The sequence below is a fragment of the Nyctereutes procyonoides genome, unplaced genomic scaffold (assembly GCF_905146905.1).
Source record: "Nyctereutes procyonoides isolate TBG_1078 unplaced genomic scaffold, NYPRO_anot_genome, whole genome shotgun sequence".
In the NCBI taxonomy this organism is placed as follows: Eukaryota; Metazoa; Chordata; class Mammalia; order Carnivora; family Canidae; genus Nyctereutes; species Nyctereutes procyonoides.
Genome location: NW_026575051.1, coordinates 65,609,326 through 65,634,986, shown reverse-complemented (window position 1 = coordinate 65,634,986; position 25,661 = coordinate 65,609,326). Strand labels below are relative to the sequence as shown.

The following is a 25,661-nucleotide window of genomic DNA, read 5'->3' as shown; positions in this document are numbered from 1 at the left end:
CAAATGTATGAAGGGTAAGATTAACAACAAACCCTTGAGTTGGAAATAAATGCTGGCAGGAAATCCCAAGACACCTACCCTTCTGTAAGGTAAAAATTCTAGAAGACTTATAGCAACATTGAGTTTTAAATCAGCGGGAAAAAAATTTTTTTAAGATTTTATTTATTTATTCATGAGAGACACAAAGAGAAAGGCAGAGACATAGGAAGAGGGAGAAGCAGGCTCCCTGAGGGGAGCCCGATGCAGGACTCAATCCCAGGATCCCGGGCTCACAACCTGAGCCAAAGGCAGATGCTTAACTGTTGAGCCATCCAAGTGCCCAGGGAAAAAAAATTTTTAAAGAATTTATGAGAAGGACAAGCTCTAATGGAGAGATCTAGAGAAAGAGTTTTACTTTATAAAACCATTACAGTATTAGAAAAAATTGGAAAGTATCAAGCTTTTAAAAATATTAAAACTTAAAATTTTAGAGGAGAGAAATTGAGCAGGAAGCGTTAATCACTCAGCTGAGCTGAATATGAAATATGGAACTGAGGCAATTATCTAGATAATTTATGATGAAAGAAATATCATTTTAAAAATCAATTATTAGGACATTGCAGCCTAAAAGCAATTTGAGATTTGAATTATGTGAATTAATGACTCAACTATCCACTGGATCTTTCCAAAGTAGGACCAATTTTGAAAGAGACATCTAACAAGTTCTACAGGATATAATTTTATGCCCACCATAGACTTCAGGTTTATATCCAGAGTTATATCTTTAAAAGTGCACTGTGGCCACTGCCACCTTCTACTGCAACTGCCTCCAGCCCCATCAACCTCCCCAGCACCCCGCTATAGTCAGTTATCAGCCAGAAGCATTTTGCATGCTCCACATTTATCTAGAGTGTTTCAGTCTATCTTCTGGACACTACCCAGACACTGCTCACCTATCTTTACTATGAAACAGAGTTCTGAAGTTTTTTCCAATACACATAGGACTAGTATTCCGCTAGCCATGTTTTATCTTAGGGCACATGAGTACTGCATTTCCCTGACCAATTAAAACCATCATTTTAGGTCCTCCCCGTACATAGTTTCACCTTGAAGACAAAAGCAGTAAACCTCTTCAGGAGAGATAAACACTTTAACCTGGGACTTGCATTATGCCACATTTTCTGTCTCTGTCTTGGCAACCTGCCTTTAAACTCGACAGTAACTGCTTTGCAAAGAGTCAACTACCTCACAAGATATTTTAATACTTTTAGTTATGAGATCTGATTTGGCAGCCAGACTCCTGCCAGAAACTTCTTAAAGATTTTTTTCACCAAATCCGTTTTCCTTGGTGGTTTTGTCTCCATTCATCTACCCACCTGAAGTCTACAATATAATAGAAGCACAGATACCCTGTTCTCCCAAAGCAGAAGTTTGTCAGAGATAACAGCCCCACCAAAAGATTTCTACACACCGTGTATCACGCTACTAGTACTACACAGCACGCACGCTTTGTATCTGACCCAGAGCAAACCGTAGCCACGCCAAGGAAGTGACCCATCAGAAATGAGAATCCCCAAGCCAGCAGGTTTTTAACAGAATTCTCAAGCCACTTCTTCTACTCTTCCACTAAAAGCCAGGCACAGACTCCAGTCTTACGTGACTAGCTAATAAAAGGAGCCCAAACATGGATCAAGTCCACTCCCTCAATGGCACACACAGAGTTGTTAGCTCAGTCAGCCACAACTCCGAAGACAAACCCTCAAGACAGTATTCTGGAGGATTACTAGGAGGATCAGTGGTTCTACACGTAAAAACGTGGCACATAGAAGCAACTCTTAAAACGGCAGCTGTTTTCTAAAACTACAAACTTTCCGTTATCGTAAGTCACAGGAGTGGAAAGTACAACATGGTGACTAGTCAATAATGTTGTAGGGCAGGTTTGAAAGTTGCCAGGAGAGTAAATCTTAAAAGTTCTCACCACAAGAAAAAAAAAAAAAAATTCTGTAACTATGTGTGGTGATAGAGGTTAACTACACTTTTTGTGGTGATCATTTTGCAATATATACAAATACTGAATTACCATGTTATACACCTTAAGTTAATGTTACGTGTCAGATTTACCTGAATTGAAAAAACACATGAAAACTCAACCCTCCATGCCAAATGAATAATATAAATGAATGAAATGGCAGCTACTTAATTTTATTGATGTATACCCGCCTCACCCAACCCAAAGTCCCACCCGCAACCCCAGGAGGAGGAAGAGCATAGCTGAAGAGGCAAAAGTCAAAGAAGCCGAGGTCACGTCCCAAAAAAGTTCCTTGAATCATTTCCTTGTCTTTAAATTGGGATTTACATTTAAAGGCCTACCTTGCAAAATCAACATTAAATGTAAAAACCTAGCTGAGCATTTGGTACTGAGCTCAATAAATCATAGCTACTACTATTATAATTATTATAATACCTAGGCATGAAAATGTGGTTGTGTAGACTCCTTTTTCTTGGAAAAATCAAACTGTCTTTCCTGAACCCTTCCCAAAAATATCATTTTGAAATAAAAGATTAAACAGCGCAATTCCGATTCCTAAATACTTCAGAACTTACGACTTACACACCTACTAGGCACCTAGAAAATATCTGCTACTTTTTCTTAGATTTTTTTTTTCTTTTCGCAGTTATGTCTATGAACTAAATGGTGTCAATTACTAAGTGGTAAATTGTACAAGATAGGTATCAAGGTCTTTTTTTTTCCCCCATTACGGACATCAAATTACTTGATTTAATGTCTTTGATCAATTTCTTCAACATCATTTCCTCTGTTTGATATAAATCAAGCAACCCAATATACGGATCTATTTTGGTACTACCCACACTGTTCATCTCTTCTTATGCCAATACTATAGGTCTGCGGCTTTTTCTAGGAGGACAACCACTTTGTGTTCTATGCTTCAACAGGATGGCTGGTTTTTTGGACATAGAAGTGCACGGAGGAGACATGAGCCTGATGCCTCAGGTGTGAGAGACTTTGACACCAAGCACAAGAGGAGTTGAAGAGACTCCAGAGAGATTCTGGATTAGCCTTACTACCTAATCAATGACCATGAACCTGATAGGGTTCTATCCTCTCAAACCATGACAGGGAAGAAAGGATTCTTCTTCAACACTATCCTTCTGCTGAGGACCCCACGCTCCTCTCCCCCCTCAAATTTGGACTAACTGCTCCAGACCAAAGCACTCAGCCAGAACTCACGGGTTTCAGTGTAAACCTCAAGCCCACAGTCCACAGCAGCTCCAAAAAACAGGCCAAGTAATAAATTCAGTAAGAAAGGAGGGGAAGAGGCATGGCAGGGCAGGGGGAGGGGGAGAGAGGGGCAAGATGTATTAGAAATGGGAGGGGGGAACAAGTTCTAATAGTTCCAACTGGGAAATCAGGTGAATTCATGTCTCCCTTCTGTCCCACACAGCAAGATGAAGTAGAAATTTAAACTATCATAAGGCAGCCTGTGAATGATTAACATTTTAATCTGGATTAAAAATTGGAGGGGGAGGGCCGAATGGGTGAAAGTCATCGAAAGGTACAAGTTTCCAGTTATCAAATAAGAGACGAGTTCTTAAAAGCTCTAATTAAAAGAGACATTTGTAACCGTGTGTGCTGAGCAGGCTTGCTGTGCTGAACATTTGCTGCATACACAAAAACTGAATCAGTATGTTGTACCCCTGAAACCAATATTATATGTCAATTATATCTCAATAATAAAAATAAAACAAAACTTTGTGTTCTTCTCCTCTATCTGCAGCCCTCTCTTGTATCTTTATGTTCTTCTCTTGTATTTGTTTCCTCAGGCTACCATAACAAATTACAAATTCAGGGTCTTCAAACAACAAAAATGTATTCTCTCACAGTGCTAGAGGCTAGAAGTCCAAAACCAGAGGTCAGCAGGGCCACACTCCCTCTAAAGGCCCAGGAGTGGGGGGTGGGGGGGGTGGGAAGGATCACTTCCCCACCTCTTCTTAGTTCCAGCGGCTCCCAGCAAGGCCCAGTGCTCTCGGCTAACTGCATCACTCCAACCTTTGCCTCAGTCTTCATGCAGGCCTCTCTGCATCTAGTGCATTTAGCTGTCCTGTCCTTGTAAGGACGTTAGACATTGGGTTTAGGGCTCACCCTAATCCAACATAACTTAATTTTAACTAATTATCCCTTTTACCCTATTTTCAAATAAGGTCACATTTTGAGGTTCCAGATGGACATGAATTTGAGAGGACACTATCCAAGCCACCACAACTCGCAAATTAAAATAAAGCACCAAAATACGTCTCCTGGGTGGCTGAGTTGATTAAGCTTCCGACTCTTGGTATTAGCTCAGATTGTGATCTGGGTTTGAGATGGAGCTCACAAGCAGCACGCAATATGCTGGGGTTTCTCTCTCCCTCTCCTTTTGCCCCTCCCCACTACCACGTGCACTCAGGGTCACCTTCTCTATTTACTGGTCACCAATAAATATATAAATCTTTTAAAAAATAAATAAACCACGAACACCAAAATATGAGGCAAAGTGGAAGGAGATGACAAATCATAACATTACAGAAATATTAAAAAAAATTCAAAGTTATAATCATTACTGGACTAATTCCCATCTGAATTAGAAATAATATGCCCTTTGCCTTTCTCTCACCTGTGGGAAACTGTGAAATCTTGGAAAAGATCAGAAATCCCATTTAAGGGGTGCTTGAGGGGCTCAGTCAATTGGGCATCTAAGTCTTGGTTTCAGCTCAGATCTCATGGTTCTTGAAATTGAGTCCTGAGATTGGCTCCAGGCTCTGCGGAAAGTCTGCTTGAAAGATTCTCTCCTCTGCCCCCTCACTCGCACACTCTCTCTCTCACTAACATAAATAAAATCTTCACACATACAAAAAAAAGTCCCATTCAAAACAGCACTAAAAAGCAACATTCCACTGGCCCAGACACTTGACATACTCTGAAAATTTTGGTATTAAGTATAAATACTCACATATATTATCAGGAATGGAACAGCAAAAAAGATGAAAGACAAGGAAGGATATTTTTCAGTTAAAAGTGCTTTTATTTAACTATTTGGGAATGGAAAAGTAGACCATGGGTCTCAGAAGACCAAGGTTTCCTCTTAAAAAAAAAAAAAAAAAAACCTTAGGTTTTTAACAGCCACCTCCCCCAAATTATCCTTTTCTAATGAGAATATAAACCTACATGAAAGCACTATATAACACAATTCCTTTTATTTTATTAAAGGTATTATTTTAGCTTTCTGGGGGGAAAAATAAGTGAAATGAGCTTAAAGACTTGTGTACTCCCTCTGCTGGCTCTGAATTTAAAGTAAATTATCAATGGCTTCAGGAGCCAAGTCATTAATTTCACTAGACATCTAAAACACAATGAAAGATACGATGTGGACTCTCCTCCAACACACACACGCATGCAGAGGTCTTCAAAAAAATAAAAAATTCCAAAACAACTACTAAAAACTGCCAAAGGCATCTCTGTTGGAATTATTAGAAGTTTACTCCAAAGGAAAGCTAATGCATTCCGTTTGTTTGGAGCAGGAGTCATTTCTGGCATCAGCCTCGCCCCCTACAAGTGTGCCACAACCTTTCTTTGTTCTGTGCGCACCTCTCCACTGCAGGACTAGGCTACATCTGAACACCCAGACATGTTGATGTTCTATGTTGAGCCCCTAGAAGACAACCTGGCTTCTTCATCAGAGGCAATTATTAGAGTACCAAATTACTAGAAGGACCACAGCCCATAAGGGAAGTTAGTCCATTTGCTTTATAATGTTATCCTGTAATAGTAACTGAAAAACTACGAAGAAAAATTCCCAATATTAAAATCTCAAAAGAAAAAGCCTGAGTAGGAAGGAAAGACACACTCTAGAAAAGCTCAGCTGGAAACATGCACCAATCATACACCTGTGTTTTATCAAGGAATGATCCATCACAGTATTCTGCTACTGGACTTCTTCCAATTGGGGAATTTGTGATACTAAGAAATAAAGGTATTCTGGTTAAGAATAAAATGGCTAAAGATACTGAGTTTGTCAGTGTAATGATGCCATCAGAATTGGGGTCTTCTTTTTTTTTAAGATTTATTTATTTATTCGAGAGAGAGAGAGAGAGAGGCAGAGACACAGGCAGAGGGAGAAGCAGGCTCCATGCAGGGAGCCAGATGCAGGACTCGATCCTGGGACTCCAGGATCACGCCCTGGGCTGAAGGCAAGCGCTAAACCACTGAGCCACCCAGGGATCCCCAGAATTGGGGTCTTCTATTACAATCACAGCCTACCTACCTATTTCAAAAACTCTAAACTCAGAAGAGCTAGACTGACCCTGAAAAGATCCATCTCAGAGTGCTTGCTGTCTCTTCCTCCTTCATATGTGACTTTCTTTTTCCAATCCATGGATATAAAACTTCAAGTACCTCTGGGACTTCTGCCTCCAAATGCAGAACATTATGGATAACTTAGTTTTACATAACAGCTCCTGTAAGAGGTAGGTAAGTGAATTTTAGGCTGAACAATCCTATGGTGACTTTCCAGACAGTGCATATTGATGCAGCATCTGTAGGATACACACACAGAAAACAGACATGATTTCAACCTTCTCTAAGTCATTTCTAGATCAAGGTTTCCCTCAGTTTCTGTGATGGGTAGTGACTGGCACTAATGAAGTTCGCAGGGACTTCTCACACTCAGAAACAAGACACTGCAAGAAATACCTTGAATAGCAGAGTATCCTTTCATAATTATACTGTATCCTATCAACATTATTGTGAAGACGTCAAAGACTTCATATAGCTCTAAGTAGCCAAAAGGCTCTACACACGCCATCACCTCAGTCCTGATCACATCATCTCCTTTCAGTGTCAGAGTCACAGAACAAGGACATAATGATTCAACGAGCAGCTCCAAGTATCAGACAGGTTTTTGTCTGGTAGACATGTCTGTACTTTGAAGGCTCTTACCCTGTCCTTGGGAATATACAGGAGTCATAGAAAAATGACAAAAGAAATAGGTGGGAGTCAGGAGTGGGCACGGTATGGTGGGGTGGGCTTAAATCAGATGGCTTTTTCAGCAAGGTTAGCTGAGAACAATGATGGAGAACGCTAAAAGAGCAATGCAGCTCCTGTAGCATGAGCCAGCCCAGAGGAGGGAGGAGGGGAGGCAGAGGCGAGCAAATGAAGTAAGAGTTTGCAGAAACGGAGGCACTGACACGAACAGCTGTGAAACCACAATGGTTAACAGCAGGCACTACGGAACGGTGGTGCCTAGGGCTCCTGTGGACACATTCTTAGCTCCATCTCTGCTAGCTGTAGGTTCCTGAGCCAGTAGGTTCCTGCTCTTGTCCTGCTTCCAAACCTGTAAAATGAAGTATTTGGATGATCTTTAAAACCTCTTTTAGTTCTAAATTTGAGGCAAGAAGCAATGTGGATGAGTCAGCTGTATCAAGGCTCCACCTCCACTCCAGAGGGAGGCCAGTCCCACACCAGGCCCCACAAGACAGAACTGGAGACCCCAGATCAGGCTAGGACCACAGGTGTGCTCTATTCCAGCTGGCCCTGGAAATGCCCCAGCTTCTCCCAAACAGACCCAAACTACAAGAGCCATGCTATAGCTGTCTTGCATCTCTAAAGCAAGCTGAAAATGATCTGCAGAGAATTAAAAAGCAGCTCCAAGCCAGAGTTCACCAACTTTGCCTTTTGTCAGTAACTTCTGCAGAGACCTGAAGTGTCGAGGAAAGCAGAAGTACAGATATGAAAAAAGGCAAAGAGAATGAACAACAACGACAAATTCACAGAACACAGATTTGCATATTTATTTTCTGTCTTCCTCCAATAGAACCTGAATCCTGTGGACTGGAACCTTATCTGCCTTGTGCTAGTACTATATCCCTGAGGCCAAGCTGAATGCCCAGTGAACGGTAAACCTTTAATAAATATTTGCTGAACGAATAAAATGGCATGTGATGAAAATAGGTAAAAAGTTTTTTTTCTCTTCCTAATCCATAGTCACTTACTGTATCCAGCTAAATAATTTATATATATATATATGTATGTATATATACATACACACACACATAAAATTCACCTATATATGTCATTCCAGGCTCCTCCTATAGCAGCAAAAAGCCAAAGTGCTACTTCAGGACCCTTTAATTTGTGATACAGAGAAAGATCAGGAGAAAAATGAGGAATCAAGAATAGGATCAAGTCTGTTCCCTACAGGCAAGATGGGTAAGATACAAAAACAAATTGCATATTCTCTTTAGCCCTGGGAATCTAACCTGGTAAGCAGTCTTACCTTTGCATTTTTATGAAGATCTCTGGACGGACAGTGTTTGCTAAACTTTTTCCAGACCAAATAAATGACTTTTCACTGGGACAAGGACTCTTCATTAATTTCCCAAATAAAAATATCTTGCAGGTTTTAAGTAAGAATCACGCGTATTAAAAGTTTAACTACAAGATGTTCTTCTATGGTGTCATTCTCTTAAAATAGAACCCTCCCAAAATCTCCTAAAAATAAGTCTGCATAGTTTCATTTCATTTTCTAAGACGGAGATAAACATATCAAAACAAACACTTAGCTTCTTTTCTAAAGAGTCTCTGCTACATAGGGCTCACAGATCAAAGTTTAAAAGGGCTAATTTCTTCACTTCGTAGGTCGATGACACAGCTTTGAAAAAGAGGAAAAACAGTCCCCCTAGTGTACTGCTGCTGTAGGAAGAGGAAGTATATTCGTCGAGAATCACTGACGAAGACAGTACTGCCAAAGGAAATTACAAAACAGCATTTTGGCAACACGGGCCAAGCAGAAGACAGATTCCTGACACATGGCCGTAACTGGCCCTTTGGGGACTTACTCCAAAAGGTGACTGAGGCCAAAATTACAAGCCAACGTGGAATTATCACAACTTAGTAGCAGTTAAAACAGCATTTTCTTAATACAGTATGTTGGAAAGGAGCTGGATGCATGAATCTAAAGAACTAGAACAGGGAGGACATCAACAGGCATTATGTGGCAGGTGGGCCCTCATCTTTTTACCCTGGGAAGAAGCTGTAAGAGCCCACATTCTCACATGAAACACAACACACTCTCTTACAGACTTACCTCCACAGCAGCAGCAGCAGCAGCAGAGGTCGTCACACACACACACACACACACACACACACACACACACACACAAGATCCTACATTTGTGAAACTGTGAGAACGAGCACAGAAACTCATGACTGCCTAATATAACCATGTTCTAACCCCCCCGGGAGATGCAGGTGTGTGGGGTGTGAGTGGGCAAAGAGGGATAAATAGACCGAAAACCCTGGAGTCCTAGAGGTCTGTCCCACGACAGAAGGACCCGAGACAACATACCAGTTTAATTATGGGTGGTGCAGCGCCAAGCAAGCTGAGTCCGAATTAAAGGAAATGTAACCTTTTCCCCTCTTAACCACATCTGACTGTTCGTTTTTTACTTTAATGCCTGAGGTAAGGGAACCTGTGAGATAGCCATCACCTTTCTCTCTGGCACAATATGCATCTGACAAACCTAAGTTAACCAAGAACTTCCTCCTTTTGTTTAAACTCTTTCTGCCACCTTTATCACTTCATAGTTCCCCAGGACCCATACTGATAGACACGGGGTGGCTGTACAAACGTGATCAACTCACCCAGCCTGCATCAGTATTCATGTCTTTCTGATGCTAAACTAATAACCAAGACATTTTTAGATTGAGAGGCAAATACGCTTTTCAGGAAAACATCATCTACTTATGTAAGACTACTTATTACTTAGTAAAAAGGAAAAAAAAAAACTTTAGAATAGGTCGATTTAAAGAAATAGTGTGCAGAACTGCAGCTACTACCTCTCCACTAACCAGCTGTGTGATCTTAGAGAAGTCCTTACCTTGAAGAATCATGTTCTTCACCTATAAAATAAGGGAGCTGAACTATCTCAGCAAACCTCATCCTGGCTGTACATTAGAATAACCCGAGAAACTTAAAAAACAAAAACAAAACAGAACACAAAAGAAACACCAATGCTAAGCCGGAGACCAAACCAATTAAAACCGATTCTCTGGGTACTGGTAGTTTTTAAAAGCTCCCAGGCGATTCTAATATGCAACCAGGGCTGCAGACTGCTAGTCCTGATTCTGATCTCCAAGGCCTCTTTCGTAATTCGTTTATTCTCTAATCTTAGGGTGATAATTCTGGTGACAGGATCTCATAATGCAATAGCCCAAAAACCCACAAAAGAAGTAAGGTGTAAGCCTGCATTCTGTGCCTATGTGCACACAGGACTAAGAGAAGTCAACCTGACTTCTAGACATTTTAAGAAGTTTAAAACCCTAATGCATAGCTCAGAATGAAAGCAGTGTGGTTTAAATGTACATGCGTGTTCTCAAAATGACTAATCATGATAGGAATCGACTCCTGAAACTTGGACGCCTGGAAATGGGTCACAATTAGCTCCTGACCTCTCCCTTTTCCCTCTTCTTCCACCCCCACTAAACCACAAGCGCGCGCGCGCGCGCACACACACACACACACACATACACACAAAGGTTGGCTATTAGTCATAATCGGAATATGAAACCAGCCCCAGTTTCAAAGAGCTTTCTCCATCATCAAAGATTTGGAAGTCCCTGCATGGGTGCATCTTTTGATGAAGGTCATCTTACAAAAACTCTTTAAATTATATCTCCATAGTCTTCAAGGATTAGTTGCCATGTGATACTCAGAAATAGAACTAACGTAAAATCTTATTACATAAAATATAGGAATATTTTACTTAATGTCCTGTATTAAACACATTAAAACTTGAGTTTGAATTTACAATATTTCACAAGTCTTAGAGATGAAATGGAAACTAATTTAACATCCTATGTTGGCTATATTTCAACAAAAAAAAAAAAAAGAAAGAGAGAGAGAAAGAGAGAAATGAGATAGCAGAGAAGGAAAAAGAAACCATGAGACAGAAAATGGTTAAGGTCATAAAACCATGAAGTTTATGATGAGGCCTAAAATCTCTACTGGAAGTCCTGCAAGCTACATGAAAATATAACTAACCGAGTTACATTTCAAGGCGACTTTTGATACTACTTTCTCACCTAGATGCTAAAAAAAAAAAAAAAAAAAAAAAAAAAAAAAGATGTTATTTAACTCTAAATACAATAACAAGAGATGTTATTTGCAAGATTATGAACTACTTGCATACACTTAAAAATCAGAGGAAAAGTGAAAACCCCTCCAACATTAACTTTATAAGTTAGCTAACTTTTAACTAGCAGTTCTCTGCAGCAAACTCAAAATATACAGGACTAATCTCAAGTTGAGAAATTTGAAAAATATTCCAAAGCCCTATATCCATTTTCTTAGATCCTGCAACTCCCCCCTTTCTGATGCTGTACCTTGAGATTAACCCTTGCTATTCATTTTGAAACTCCGTTTTAAAAGATATCACAGTAGCACTTCCTCGAAATGCTATTCACTCTCAAGCTTTCTGTAAATGGCCCTCATACCACACAACCGGCATTCCTTTGCAAAGCTGTAAAATCAGAGCAAATGTAAGATTCATAATGTCAGCATTTATTAAAGGAAAGGGGACAGATATTTGGAATAATTTTAAAGCACAGTTTTGCTTTTAAAGTATCTCAGCAAGTCCTCTCCAATACTAGCCAATACGAAATTTTAAAAAACCAAAACAGATACTTTGTAAGGGTTTTGTTTTGGGTGTTGTTTTGTTTTTTTTTTAAGGAAATGAAGACAATCCACAAAATTCTTTAGTTTTTTAACATATAGGTTCCTCTCCAGTGCTCCACCAAGATTAAACTATTCTTACTGAATACACCTACTAGAACCCAAGAAGATACAGAACTCCCCAAAGACAGTAAGGAAAGGACAAAATGAGGAAGGAACTGCCTAATTAAAAAAAAAAAAAAAAGCTAACTTGCAAAGAGAAGCAACTGATAAGCCATATGTATCTCCAACTGCAAGCACCCTTCTGCCTGGTACTGACACATTCACGTCTTGGGGAAAGAGGCCAGGAGGATGAGGTGCCAGGAAGAGCAAAGCAGCTGGGTATCAGCAGCCCAGCAGGGGCACAGGAGTTAATCTGTTTGGATGCCCAACTGCAGGAAGTCATTACATCATAGGCCTTTCCACACCTCTCTCCCTACCACGTGTCCAGTGCCCCGAGAGGCTGAAAAGGAACAGTAGAGAGCCTCTCTTCTGGCTCATTTATAGGCAGAAGCCATTATGACCCAGCCCCGCCACCACACCTCCCTCCCTCCCAAAGGCCTAGGTGAAGCTCCAGGCCTCAGCCCTCCACACCTGGACCGGGCCTCAAACAGCGCCGGAGTCCAGGCCTCGGCGGGAGCAGCAGGTGTGGCCAGTCCTCCTTCAGGTGGCAGGGCTGGCCCGCTCCGGGACTCGAAACATCCCAAGTTGGGGGGCGGGGGGGGGGGTGCAGGTTTACTGCAGAAACATCTCTAAGGAGTAAAGGTGTCCACACAGGCAACCGAAAGAAAGAAAGAAAGAAAGAAAGGCAGCCAGGGGAGGGAAAAAAAAAAAAAAAAGGTTTGCAACCACTGCTCTTTTTAATGGGATCGCTGTGCCTGCGGGAACCAACACCCACAAGCCAGAAACTTCGACGCAAGGGGTTTTTTTTTTCTCATGCAGCTCTAACGACGACGACCATGCACTGCAAAGCACAAATCCATGCCCTTCCCCGGAGGAGCCCCAAGCACTCCCCCACGTCCTCTCACTGCACCCGCGGGGCCTTCCCCGCATCCCCACGACGGTGATTCCTGCTTCGAAGTTGGCCGCAGGCAGACCTACCTCCTCGGTGCCGTCCCGGGGATCCAGCAAAGGCTCTGCCGTCCGCCGGTCCTTCCCTCGCCGGCATCCCTTGCCCCCTCTCCTCCTCCTCCTCCTCCTCCTCCTCCTCCTCCTCACCTGGCCATGCCCGAGGCCTCCCCGGGGCGGGGGGGGGGGGCGCCTCCTTTCCCCGCCCCACCCTCCGCGGCCGACCCCAGGTTCCCCTCCTCCGGGGAGGGGAGGAGAGGGGAGGGGAGGGGAGGGGAGGGGGAAGGGGGTCACACGGGTTCCCCCGAAACCTCACAGCGGAGGCTCCCGCTGCCAACCCCTCCCGGCGCCCGCGGGCGCGCTCCGCGGGATGCAGGCGCGCGTCGCCCTGCGCAGGAGGCCCGGCGGGTCCGGCCGCCCGCCCGAGGTGGGTACGCACCTTCCACCCCGCCGAGCTGTTGCTGTCGCCCTTATCCTTGAAGTAGGGCACGCAGCGCACCATCCACTCGTAGATCTGGGACAGAGTGAGCCGTTTGTCGGGCGAGCTCTCGATGGCGCGAGTGATGAGGTCGGCGTAGGACAGGTTGCCCCAGGCGTTCCGCCGCGACGAGCACTTCCTCGGCTGCCCCGAGCCCCCGGCCGCCCCCGGCTGCGGCGGGGCCGGCGCCTGCGGAGGCTGCGGCGGCGCCTGCGTCCCCCCGCTCGGCGCGCCCGCCGCGGGGCCCGGCCCGGCCCCGGGGTCCTGCCCCCCGGGCGCCCGCAGCCGGGCCGCGTCTTCGAGGAGCAGCCCGGAGCCCAGCGCGCCGCCCCCGCCGCCGCCGCCGCCGCCGCCGAGCGCCATGGCCGAGCCGGCCCTACCGCTGCCGTCCTCGTCGTCGTCGTCGTCGTCCTCCTCGGGGATCATCGAGTCGGCGGCCGTCTCCCCCGAGGGCTTGGCCGGGCTCCCCTGCAGCTCTGGCCTCTGCAGGGGCCACGTACAGGAGCGCGGCCGGCTCTGGGGCTCGAACTCGGGGTCCAGCTCCACTTCGAGCGGGGACAGCGGGCCCGGGGAGGCCGGCGCCTCTGCCATCTTCCCCGCCCGCCCGCCCGCCCGCCCGCGGCTCGGGCTCTCGGGCTCTCGGCTCTCGGGCCCTCGCGCTCCGCTCTCGCGCCGGGGCGGGGTGCGGCGGGGGAGGCCCGGGGGCGCCGCGGAGGCTCCGCGGAGGCTCGGGCTCCCGGGAGCCGCTGCCGCTCCTGCCGCCGCTCCTGCCGCCGCCTGGGGAAGCACGGAGGAGAGAGTTGGTTACCCCGGGCGGCAGCCCAGCCCTCGGCCCCTCGGCCCCTCGGCCCCTCCGCGCCCGCCGCCGCCTCCCGGGCACAGGCAGACCTGGAGACGTGCGTCCCGCGAACCTGGCGCAGCAGACACCGCCCCCTGCCAGGCCGCGGGGAGCCGGGAGCGAATGGACGCGCTCGCGCGGGGCAGCCCCCTCCCCCCCCCCCCCGCCCCGCCGCCGCCGGGGCCGCCGGCTCGGCAGGTCTCTCCCGGGCGAGGTGGCGGGGCGGGGAGGCAGGGGGAGGGGCGGGGCGGGGGAGGGGCGCGGGCCGCGCCTTTAAAGCGGGCAGCGGCCGGGGCTGGCGCAGCCGAGCCGCGGTCGGAGCCCGGGCGGGCGTGCGTTTGTTTATGTTTCGCTCGGGCCCCGCGCGGGCGCTTCCCGCGGCGCCTTCCGCTCCGCCCCGCGCCCCGCGCCCCCGGGCCCGCCGCCCCCGCGCCCCCCGCGGACTCCGCTCTCCGCGCCCGGGGGCCCGGGCCCCGGGGCCGGGGGCCGGCGCGGGGCCAGGAGGACGGACGTGGGTCCGGGCGCGGACGGGCTCTTGTCACTTCCAGAAAAAAAAAAAGAAAAAAAAAAAAAAAGACCAGACGGGAAGCGAGGAGGGGGGGATCGGGGGTGGGGGTAGGAGGGGCGGGGCGGGGCGGGGCGGGGGGGCAAGCAGCTCGGCGGGTGTTTGCAAGGGGTCGAGCCAAGCGGGCGCGCGCGACCACTTTGGGGTTTTGTGTGCTCTGGGTTGCGGGCGGGCGTTGGACCCTCCGCCACCCCCCACCCCCCTTCCCGGGGAAGGACAGGGGGAGGGGGCGAGTCGGGACGTAAATCTTCCAACAGGTCAGGAAGCGCCAAGTCTCCCGGGCTGCCAGAAAACCCGGACCCGCGCGTTCATCACCTCCTTGCTCCCGCTGCTGCCATCTTGACAGTTTTCCCCCCTTCACTCAAGTCCTTTAAAAACACTAGCGGGAGGGAAAGGGGGGCGCGCACACCGAGTCACGGGGAGGGAAAAGGGAAGCGCCTGGCCCGGCTCGGAAGCAGATCCGGAGTCACCGGGAAGGCGACCGCCCCGCTGCACGGCTCCGGCGCCTACCTCGGTTGCTTCCCTTCAGGGACGAGGCGGGAGGACGCACGACTCCGCGCGGGCCCGGGGCGCGGCGAGGAGGGGGCGCGCAGCCCCGGCCACCGAGAGGCGCTCCGGCCGCCGCCGCCGCCGCCGCAGCCGCAGCCCGCCCGAGGACCCGCCTGTCAGCCTGCGCGCCGCCGCCTGGCACATTCCTCCTCCTCCTCCTCCTCCTCCTCCTCCTCCTCCCCTGCACGAGCTGGGCGGCCGCGGCGGCAGCACAAAGTTATAGACACACGCAGGGCGCCTCAACCTAGGCTGACGGCGGGCGGGCGGGTCCCCGCCCAGGGGGAGGGCTGGGCGGCGGGCCGGGTGTGCTGGGTGCGCGCGTGCGTGCGTGTGTGTGTGGCCGTGTGCTCGCGCGCGCCTGCGCGGCCGGGCTCCGCGGGGCTGCGGGCGTGGGTGTCGGGGAGCGCGCGGCGGGCCGGGACGGGCGAGGCGGGCTCCCGCCGCCCCCGCCGCCCCCGCCGCCCCCGCCGCCCCCGCCGCCGGGCTCCTCCTCCTCCTCCTCCCTCCCGGGAGCCTCAACGACAACAAAGCGCGGCGCTGGGCCCCCGGAGAAGGAGGGGGCGGCGGAGCCCCGGACGCCCGGCCGGCGCCGGCGCGTGGCCACGGAGCCTCGGGGCAGGGCGCCTGGCACCGGGGAGTCCCCGGCGGGCGCGTCCGTGCGCGCGGCTCTGCGGCCGCCCCGCTGTCCGGGGTCCCCGCTAGAATCGGACACCGCGCAACCGCCGAGATAAGGGCCGCCCGCAGATCGCGGGGAGCAGGACCACGGCGAGCACACGCTGCCGCGCGGAGGCGGCGGGGCCCCCGGGGCTCCGATGCACCCCAGGATGCCCTGGGGTTCCGCCGGGCACCCCGAGCCTTGCAGCCGAGCCCCCGCCCTCGCAGCTCCCTCCCAGACGCGGCGGGGTCTCACTTTTCGTGGATTTCATCGCAGATGCGGGGGACGGGGGGGGGGAGAAGTGTAACTAACTCAGGAGAAACGCACATAAGCGCCGATTTCGAGCAATTGTGAATGGGAAACAATTGGATCCTAACTTTGCAAATGACTCCAGAACGGCTCGTTGGGCTTTTTTTTCTTTTTTTTTTTTTGGAGAAGATACTTCTTTAGGTTTAGAAAAGCATCTCCACAAGTCCTCACCCTACTACCGTCGCTGCCTATAAATTGTTCGTTTGTGCACCAAGAATGCACTACGTGCGACACGCGCACCGAAAGTCTGTTCGCTCTGCTCCATAAATACCTTCCTCCCCCCCCCACTCCCCCCACCCCGCCCCTTAAATCCTTCTAAGTCCCTGGCGACATCTCGGGGTCTGGAGCTCGCTCCACAGCAACCCAATACACAAAAAGGTCCAGCCCCGGGCGCTCAGGAGTCCGCCCACCCCGCGCACTCCAGGCTCCGGGCTTTGCGCAGGGCCCGCCACCCCAGTGACGCGCCGCCCCGCCCCTGCACCAAGCTAGTTCGACGCGTACGAACAGATGATGTCATTGTGGCCCCACGCGCGCGACCGCGGAGCCCTGCGCCGCGTCCCCATTCGCTGCGCCGCCTACTCGTCAAGCCACGCCGCGCGCTGACTGGCCGCGGCCACCAGTCTCCAGGCCCAGACGCCCCTCTCCGCCCCCCGCCCCCGCCCCCCCAGCAAATAATAAACAATCGAGTAAAATTCTAAGGAAGAAAGGAGGGGAGGGAGGAGAGGGGGAGAGGGCGGACCGGGAGCCAGTCCTCCGCGCGCCGCGGGAGAGTGGGGGGCGGGGGGGACTAAGGAGGGCCGGGCGGGGGGGGGGGAGGGGAGCCGACCTGGGGCGACGGGCGCTGCCGCGACGTGGCGGTGCCGGGGGAGGAAAGTTGGAGAGCACCGTGCGGGGCGCGCCGGCGGAGGGGGCGGGCGCTAGGGCCCCGCGGCGGCAGGGCCGCGCAGGGGGGAGGCGGGGGAGCCACGCGGGAGCGGCGCGGGCGGAGCCGCCAGACACGTGCGGGAGGAGCGCGGGCGCGCGCGGGCTGGCTCGCCGGGGGCGCGCGGTGCGGTGGCCGCGCGCGCTTGTTTACCAGCGCACGTGGGTGTTATTTTTAAATGGCTTGTGGCGCTGGCGGCGCGGCGGGGCGGCGCGCGCTGGCGGGGGGACGCGGGGGGACGCGGGGGGACGGGCGGGACGGGCGGGCCCGCGCCACGGCCTCTCCGGGCGCTGCGCGCTTCCCGCCGAGCGGCCGCCGCGGCCCGGGAGCCCGAGAGCAGGTTTGCGCGCGCTGCCCGAGCCTCTGCCGGGACACGAGCTCCCGCCGCCGAGCGCCGGCCTCGGCTCCCCGTGCCCATTCCGGGAACAAAGCCACCTCTTTCTCTCCACCACCGCCCTCCCCCCCCCCCCGGGGGCCGCACCAGGCCGGGTTCCGCGGCCACGCACTGCCTCCCTGGCACACTCCACCCTGGCCGCGGGGTAGACTGCTGTCACCTTGCGTAGTTCGTGACCTCGCTACCTTGCTACCTTGCTCCGAAGGTCCCCCAGCCCTTATGCGCCCGGCACTTGGGTGGGCCTGCAGCTCTCCCAGGTGCAAAGCTTTTGCTGCCCTGGCATGTCTTTGGAAGGGAACTCTGGGAAAGGGGGGCTCTGACTGCTTCCTGGGGTGGCTCCTGTGCTTGCTGCTCGCTCGGCTCATCTCTCGTGGTGGGCCTGCCCTTCCGCGAAGCCCTGAGTTTGCATTTGGTTTATAGCGTGTGGCAATGTGGACGGTGACACAGGACCACAGTACTCAACTGCAGGTGTTCATGGGGCGTGGGAAGGGTGGATCGGAGCTTCAAAGTGCACATGGGGGGGTGCCTTCGGGCATATTAGTGGGAGTCGTGTTCAGCTTGGCGGGAGGAACCCGGAGGCCAGATCACCGGTGCTTTGCACCGTGATACAGCATAAAATCCAGAGAACTTTCAGGTGCTCCTTCTTAACACTTCTAACACCCTGTAAAAGCAACGGGCAGGCATTGTCCTCTCTGAATCTAAGCAATCCTTTATCATTAAAATGCAGACATGCAGATTTAGAAAGGGTGCCTCTACACTAGCTGGGCTCTGGGACGTTAGGTTTTCACTATGAACCTGTTGAGTGTCCCTTTACAGAATGCATATCCCCCTCCAAGGGCATTCCAAAAAAATGGAAGAGTTAAAGATTCAGTAGACTGTGACCCTCTTGGTGAGGAATGGGGGTTGGGGACGTGAGACAGCTATATCCCTCAAAGAGCTTACAGCCGTGGGGGAAAAAAAAAACATTTAAAAAGTTCCGGATTTCAAGAGTTGAAAAGCAGTACAAGACAAAAACACACGAGGTCACGCATAGTGAATTGAGGATCAAAACTTCAAATGGAAATACAAGAACAACAAAAACTTCAAATGGCAGTGACTATAAACATTCAGCTTGGTAAATGTGCATCATACCCAGTAGAATTTATCCTTGTAATTTGTCCCTATGGGCAAACCTTTGAAAACTAAGAGGTTGAACCTCAGTAACTTGTATTTTTAGCCTGCAATTGCTGTGACCTTTGCTTTCCCCTCCAAGGCCTCCATGGTCCTTCGTTTCTGCTGTCCACCTTTTTTTCCCTAAACGTTTTAGTACCTATAATCCCCAAGTTACAATTGTACGATTTAGGATTTTAGGACTTTTTGACTTTATGATGGTGCACAAGCAATTCATGTTCAATAGAAATCCTACTTACATTTCAAATGTTAATCTATGCCCCCTCAGCCCCCTCTCCCCACAGCAATAGTGATGCCGGAACGCAGCAGTGAGCCACAGCTCCCAGCCAGCCACCTGATTACAGGTGTTAGCAACCGATATACTTAGAACCATTCCGTACCCATAGGGTCATTCTGTGGTTACTTTCAGTACAGTATTCAATAAATTACATGAGATAGTCAACATTTTATTATAAGACAGGTTTGTGTTAAATGATTTTGCCCAACTGTAGGCCAATACAAGTGTTCTGAGCATGTTTAAGTTCGGCTAGGCTAAGCTATGACATTTAACAGGTCAGGTGTATCAAAGACGTTTTCAACTTAACAATATTTTCAACATATGCTGGTTTTTTCCAGGACATAATCCTATCATCAGTCAAGGAAGGTGTGTATCGGAAAGCTGAGTGAGTTATGGTTGTTGATTAAAAAGGAATGCCAACATTACCTTTGTGGTAGAATTTTTGGTCAAAGCATTTCTCACTTCTTAATTTACTTCTTGTTTATTTTACAAATGACTTAAGGTGGTGATTACTTCATTTTGTAAATTCAGTCACTGGAGAAACAAAACTTTTTTTTTTTTTTTTTTTTTTTTTTTTTACCTGGGAGTGCCTGGGTGGCTTAGTCAGTTAAGTGTCTGCCTTCAGCTCAGGTCATGATCCCCGGGTCCTGAGATCCAGCTCCGCGTTGGATCCCTGCTCTGCGGAAGGCATCTGCTTCTCCCTCTGTGCCCACCCCCAGCTCGGGCTCTCTCTTGCTCTGCGCTTTCTCTCTCTCTCAAATAAATAAAATCTTTTTTTATTTTTTTTATTTTTTAAAGATTTTATTTATTTATTCATGAGAGACACAGAGAGAGAGAGAGGCAGAGACACAGGCAGAGGGAGAAGCAGGCCCCATGCAGGAAGCCCGACATGGAACTCGATCCTGGGCCTCCAGGATCACGCCCTGGGCCGAAGGCAGACACTAAACCACTGAGCCACCCAGGGATCCAATAAAATCTTTTTTAAAAGGAAAAAAAATTTACCTGAATAAGCTAAATAAATTCACCATTTCCAACATCAAATTGTGAGGCAATTTGTGGTCAATACCAGACCTAATTCTAAGAGGTGCACTAAGCACCTGTGTCCTTGCCCTATTCTCCTCACACCTAGGTTGGCTACAGACCCCAGAGCTCTGACCCCAGAGCCTAGATACTAGGGACTGAGCATGCTGTCAACAAAGTGCTCATTTCCCTCTACGATTGGCTTCAGCCATCTAACAATGCAGACGAAAACAAATGCAGTAGATGCCTCCAAACAAATATGTGAGCCAGCTGGAAAGAAAGAAGGACCCCCCCCCCAATATTCAGGTCTCTAGCTGCTCCCCACCCTTTATCTGACACCCCCGTTAGACCCTTCCTGTCTCCCCATTCTTCAGCAAACTACTCATAGGAAAAACATATTGAACGCTATGTACTAAAGAGCTTGAACTTTGGCTTTTCTTCCAGGCTGTTAAGGAGACAGCAGGCCCAAAATGGAGTTACTTATGCTAAATCCCACATCACAAACCAAGACCTCATACCTAACCTAATTGTAGTTTCAATTGGCCCCCGTCCCACCCCCAGGAGTGTAACCTTTAATCAAACAACATGGAATTACCTGGTCAGCCACTAATGAGATAACTTTCTAGTCCCCTTAGGAAGACAACCTTGTTTGAAACCATGCATTCTTTCCTAGTAATTTCCTTTGTCCAACCCCTTCCACATTTTTTTAAGATTTTATTTATTTATTCATTTAAGAGAGAGAGAGAGGTAGAGCATGAGCGGGGGGGGGGGGGGGCAGAGGGAGAAGCAGACTCCCCACTGATCAGGGAGCCTGATGTGGAACTCCATCCCAGGACCGCGGGGCTCCATCGCAGGACCCCAGGATCATGACCCCAGCTGAAGGCAGATGCTTAACTGACTGAGCCACCCAGGTGCCCTCTCTTCCACCTTTAAACACCTTTCCTTCTCTACAGCTTGGTGGAGCTCCTGCCTATTGCCAGATGGGATGCTGCTCAATGAATCATTTAACGAAGCCAATTTGATCTTCAAATTTACTCAACTGAATTTTTGTTATTTACAGGGCATCACTTGAGGCAGGTTTCATCACCACCCTCTCGGAGAACCTCTGGAGCTCCTGTCTTCTCTCCTCCTCTCTGCCCTCTTCAGGCATGACATACCCTGACAGACCTCCTCCCCAGGCACTATAGTGCCTGCCCTAGGAGTCATTGGGAGGACAACTATGTGTGTTTACAGCAGGGAAGAAGTAGGGGAGCCACAAAACAGTGAAGATTTACCTGAAAGGTCATTGCATAGAGAAGAGAAAATGGAAAGGAGTCTCTGTTTTGGTATTTTAAGGTAATGATGATAGCTAACCTTTGTCGCTTCCAGGCCCAGAACTAAGCACTTTATTTGCAGCACTTAAGCCCTCCCAAAGACCAGCCGAGGTAGATACAGTAATGCCAAATGACATGGGGTTTCAGAATTCAGGCTCTGAGGTTAAGTGTGATCCCCCCATTTACCAGCTGTGTGACTCTGGGCTGTTACTTAATCCTGGGCCTCAGTTCCTCATTCATGAAATGAGAGTAATACTTTCTGGGGTTGTTGGAAAGATTGGGTTAAATGAGATGAATCTACAGCATTTAGGCTTAGAATACTGGGAGGGAGATGCTTGTAATATACTGATGTCCAGGCTCCATCTTGGAGCAACTGAATCAGAATCTTTAAGAGTGTGGTCTGGTGTTAATATTTTTTTCTTAATGTTTGCCAAGTGAATCTGAGGCAGTGAAAATTGAGAACACTGAATTAGAGGTCTCTCTTCTTTACACTCCAGGGTCTGTCCTCAGCTATGACTATTGGCTTCTGCTCAAGAATGATGACACAGTTGTTAAGTATGTACAAGGGGGCACGTCCCATACCCATAATATCTCAGTTTGTCTCTAGAACAATCTAGCCCAGCAGGACTGTCCCTCTCATTTCACAGCATTTTTGCCCTGGGTCATACAATGAGTGGCAGGCCCAGAATTTTAACCAAAAGCTATATGAATCCATGGCCTGTGCTCCTTCCCCAACCCTGCAATGCTTCTCCAGCAGTATTTCTCTATGTGGGCCATTTAGCCTAGAGAAACAAAGCTGGAACCAGACAAACAAACATGACCCCAAGCACTAACTCCACCAGCCCAAAGCTGGTGTTCAGACAAATCTGCACCCATCAGATTTTTTATCAATTGGCAACATTTGAAAAGGAGGATATTTCACCTGAAAGTCAGATTTCTCTTCTTGAAAAATAAGATCTGGTAACACGTGGCAACAGTTAGCTTATATGTGCTCCCCACTTTACTCCATCATCATCAGGCTCTCTTCATTTGTCTCCTGATGGACTCTAGAGATTGGACTTAGCCACCCTAACTTATATCTCTTCTACTTCTACAGGAACATGGCAGGGTTGGCTCATTCCAGCTCATGAAAAACAACTGTGCACATCCCTTCCCAACTCTTTGTTCAGTGAATCAAATTGGTCCCTTGAAATGGACTGTTATGGGAGTTGTTACTCCACAGAAATTGGTCAACACTAACAATCAAGTCTTTTGTGGGTTTTGTTGTTTTCTTTTTCCTGAGAGTCAGTTTGCTAGCACACCATTGCACCCACTCCACTCGGCCACTGTCTGGTGTTCTGAAGACAAAGATTTGTTCTGAACAGAGAGGGAAGGAAACAAAAGCATTTGAGAAACTACTTCAATCCTGCTAAGCAATTGATGATACATGTCTAACCTCTTCTTTAAAAAAAAAAAAAAAAGAGATTTGTTTATTTTAGAGAGAGAGAGCACTCGAGCATGGGGATGAACGGAGGGTGAGGGAGAGAATCTCAAGAGACTCCCCACTGAGCGAGGAGCCTAACATAGTGCTTGACCCTGAGATCATGACCAGAGCCTAAAATCAGCAGTCAGATGCCTAACTGACTGAGCCACCCAGGCATCCAGCTGACCTTATTTTTAAAGTACTTCAATTTAATATGTGGAGTAGATGCCCAGAACAAACCTTTTGATGAAAACCAAAGTTGGATGAGTTTTTTACTATTTTTTTTAAATGAGTCATTGAGCTGGCAAGAAAGTGAAGAAAGAACAAAGTCCAAGTAAGACCCCCTAGTACGTGAGCTAGCTCCTAGAACTGTCAAACTGGAGTGTTCTTGAGCTTCCACACTGACAGGTGCAGTGATGGAGACACAGAAGATAAACACAAGATCATGAGCATAGTAAGAACCGATCCCAATTTAAACTGGCATGACCACTATGGAAAAACAGTAAAGAGGTTCCTCAGAACATTAAAAAGAGAACAACTGTGTGATCCAGCAATCTCGCTTCTGGAGGTCCAAAAGAAATGAAGTCACTATCTCAAAAAGATATCTGCACCTCCCCCATATTCATTGCAGCATAATTCACAATACCCAAGGCATATTTCTCAAGGCATATAAACAACCTAAGTGTCCACTGAAGGATAAAGGAATAAAGGAGACATGGTATATATACAATGGAATATTACTCAGCCATTGGAAAGAAGGGAGTCCTGCCATTTGTGACAACATGGATGAAACTTGAGGGCACTATGCTAAACAACAGAAGTCAGACAGAGAAAGGCTGTATTATATATATATATGTAGAATCTAAAAAAAAAACAAATTAATAGAAACAGAGCCAATTGGTGACAGCCAGGGGCTTTTTGTGAGGGAAGTGGAGAGTTGTTGATCAAGGGATACAAATTTTCAGTTATAAGATCAGTAAGTTCTGGGGATCTAATGTACAGCATGGTGACTATAGTTAACAGCACTGTATTTTATACTTGAAAGTTGCTGAAAGAGTAAATCTTAAATGTTCTCACCACACACACACACACACACACACACAGATAACTGAGGTGATGGATGGGTTAACTAACACAATGGTGATAATCATTGTACAATACGTACACATATCAAATAATCACATTATACCCCCTCTTTTAAAAAAAAATATGGAACGCTTCACAAACATGCATGTCACCTTTGCGCGGGAGCCATGCTAATTTTCTCTTGATCATTCCAATGTTAGTATAGTGCTGCCAAAGCGAGTACCATTATAATCTTAAACTTACACAATAGTGCATGTCAATTATACCTCAATAAAGTTGGAAGAAAATAATTTCATATAAAATAAAACATATTTTTTTAAAAAATCTCATAAAACTGGAATTCCGAAGAGCCAAAGTAAAGATGAATGTAAAGTTGATTTGCTGTGCAGACCAGAACCCCTGAAAAGTTTGCCTGTATTGATCCTGATGCTGGAGAAAAACAAAAAAGGGATATAATTTCTTCCTTGAGAGTTCATAACTACAGTGTGGTCTGCATGGAAGATTGTGATCTAAATTCAAGATACTATGGAATTTTTAAAACTAAATAAGTCCAAGTTTGGGGTGCTCCAAACAACTGGCAAAACAAACACAAATCCTCTCAGAAGATTATCTCGAACTTAGGCCCCAAAGAATACGCACAGATAAAGCTTCAAGAACAGAAGTTTACAATCAGAAAACAAAACAAATAAAGAAGCATGCCTGTATAAGTAAGAGCAAATAGAAACAAACAACAACAACAACGAAAAATAAGATCAGATACACAAAGATATGGAGTATTAGAATAAGCAGACACAGAAAATAAGTGTGTATATTATATTTCAAGAAATAAAAGAGAACAAGAATCCAAAATAAAAAAAGCTAAACAGATTTGCAATCAAAGTCCTTCTTATTTATTTTTAATTTCTTCTTCCCAAGTAGATTTTAGGTCCTCGAAGACATAGGGGCCTGGCTGAACACTTTACAGGCTGTGTTTGCCAGTTGAAGGAAGGAAGTCCTCCCCTCTTCTTTTGAAAGTCGGCAGTAAGAATTGAGTTTGGGACCACGGTTTTTAAAATCCTATTATAAGAGCCAACAAATCACTTCTAAAGGAGAATAAGACATGAAGGCAGAGTTAATGCAATGCTCCCAGCTGACCAGACTGGGGAGATGGCATTGGGCTAGTGGTCCATCCACTCCATTTCTCATCTTGGGAAAACTAGTCAAGTAAGCCTGGGCCCATGTCCACTTGTTAGAAAAAATCTATTTTAAATGCCTACTAATTGGGGATGCCTGGGTGGCTCGGTGGTCGAGCATCTACCTGGGGCTCTGGTCGTGATCCTGGGGTCCTGGGATTGAGTCCCACATCGGGTTCCCTGAAGGGAGCCTGCTTCTCCCTCTGCCTGTGTCTCTGCCTCTCTCTCTCCATGTCTCTCATAAGTAGATAAATAAAATATTTTTTTAAATAAATAAATAAATGCCTAGTGATTGGAATCTTAAATACAAATTACTTTAAAATACTGATGTGGTACTTTAAAGAAACCAAGGCCTTATGGAACCATTCATCACTGTATTACATCTACCTGCTGCAATTCGGCATGTCCACTAGAAAGTCAAGTTTTCTAGAAGAGTCTAATACTAAAACCCCCACCGAGTGTGTTTTAGGGTTCACGAGACATTAAATCTGATTATTGCCTCTCCTACATCTACAGCTGGAAGTGGAGCAAACATAGGGTACAGGAAGATGACAGGAAACATATGAAAGTTTGACAGATTTGGCAAGTCTGAGGTAGACAGCTTAAGGTTCTCAGACTAGCAAGGCGTGAGGCCTGCAG

At 48.0% G+C, this 25,661-nt stretch overlaps 1 protein-coding gene and 1 non-coding gene across 5 annotated transcripts in view; both read right to left on the bottom strand.

The window, feature by feature from the left end:
* The window catches only part of FOXO3 (forkhead box O3), a 123,192-nt gene extending 107,716 nt beyond the window's left edge, over positions 1-15,476 (bottom strand). Inside the window, exons 1-2 of one of the 4 annotated variants that reach the window (XM_055330673.1) lie at positions 15,204-15,476; positions 13,252-14,067 (exon numbers count right to left, since the gene is read on the bottom strand). In XM_055330673.1, coding sequence (XP_055186648.1) covers positions 13,252-13,881 — 630 coding nt within the window. In that variant the 5' untranslated portion in view covers positions 13,882-14,067; positions 15,204-15,476. Of the gene's footprint in view, positions 1-12,845; positions 12,927-13,251; positions 14,068-14,178; positions 14,264-15,203 lie in introns of those variants that run through there. The other 3 variants (XM_055330674.1, XM_055330675.1, XM_055330676.1) reach the window with 3 other exon arrangements.
* An 8,491-nt stretch (positions 15,477-23,967) lies between these two features.
* On the bottom strand, positions 23,968-24,072 carry LOC129513176 (U6 spliceosomal RNA). Its single transcript, XR_008665162.1, has one exon. It is a non-coding gene; the product is annotated as a U6 spliceosomal RNA (small nuclear RNA).
* Between the last annotated feature and the right edge of the window lie 1,589 nt (positions 24,073-25,661).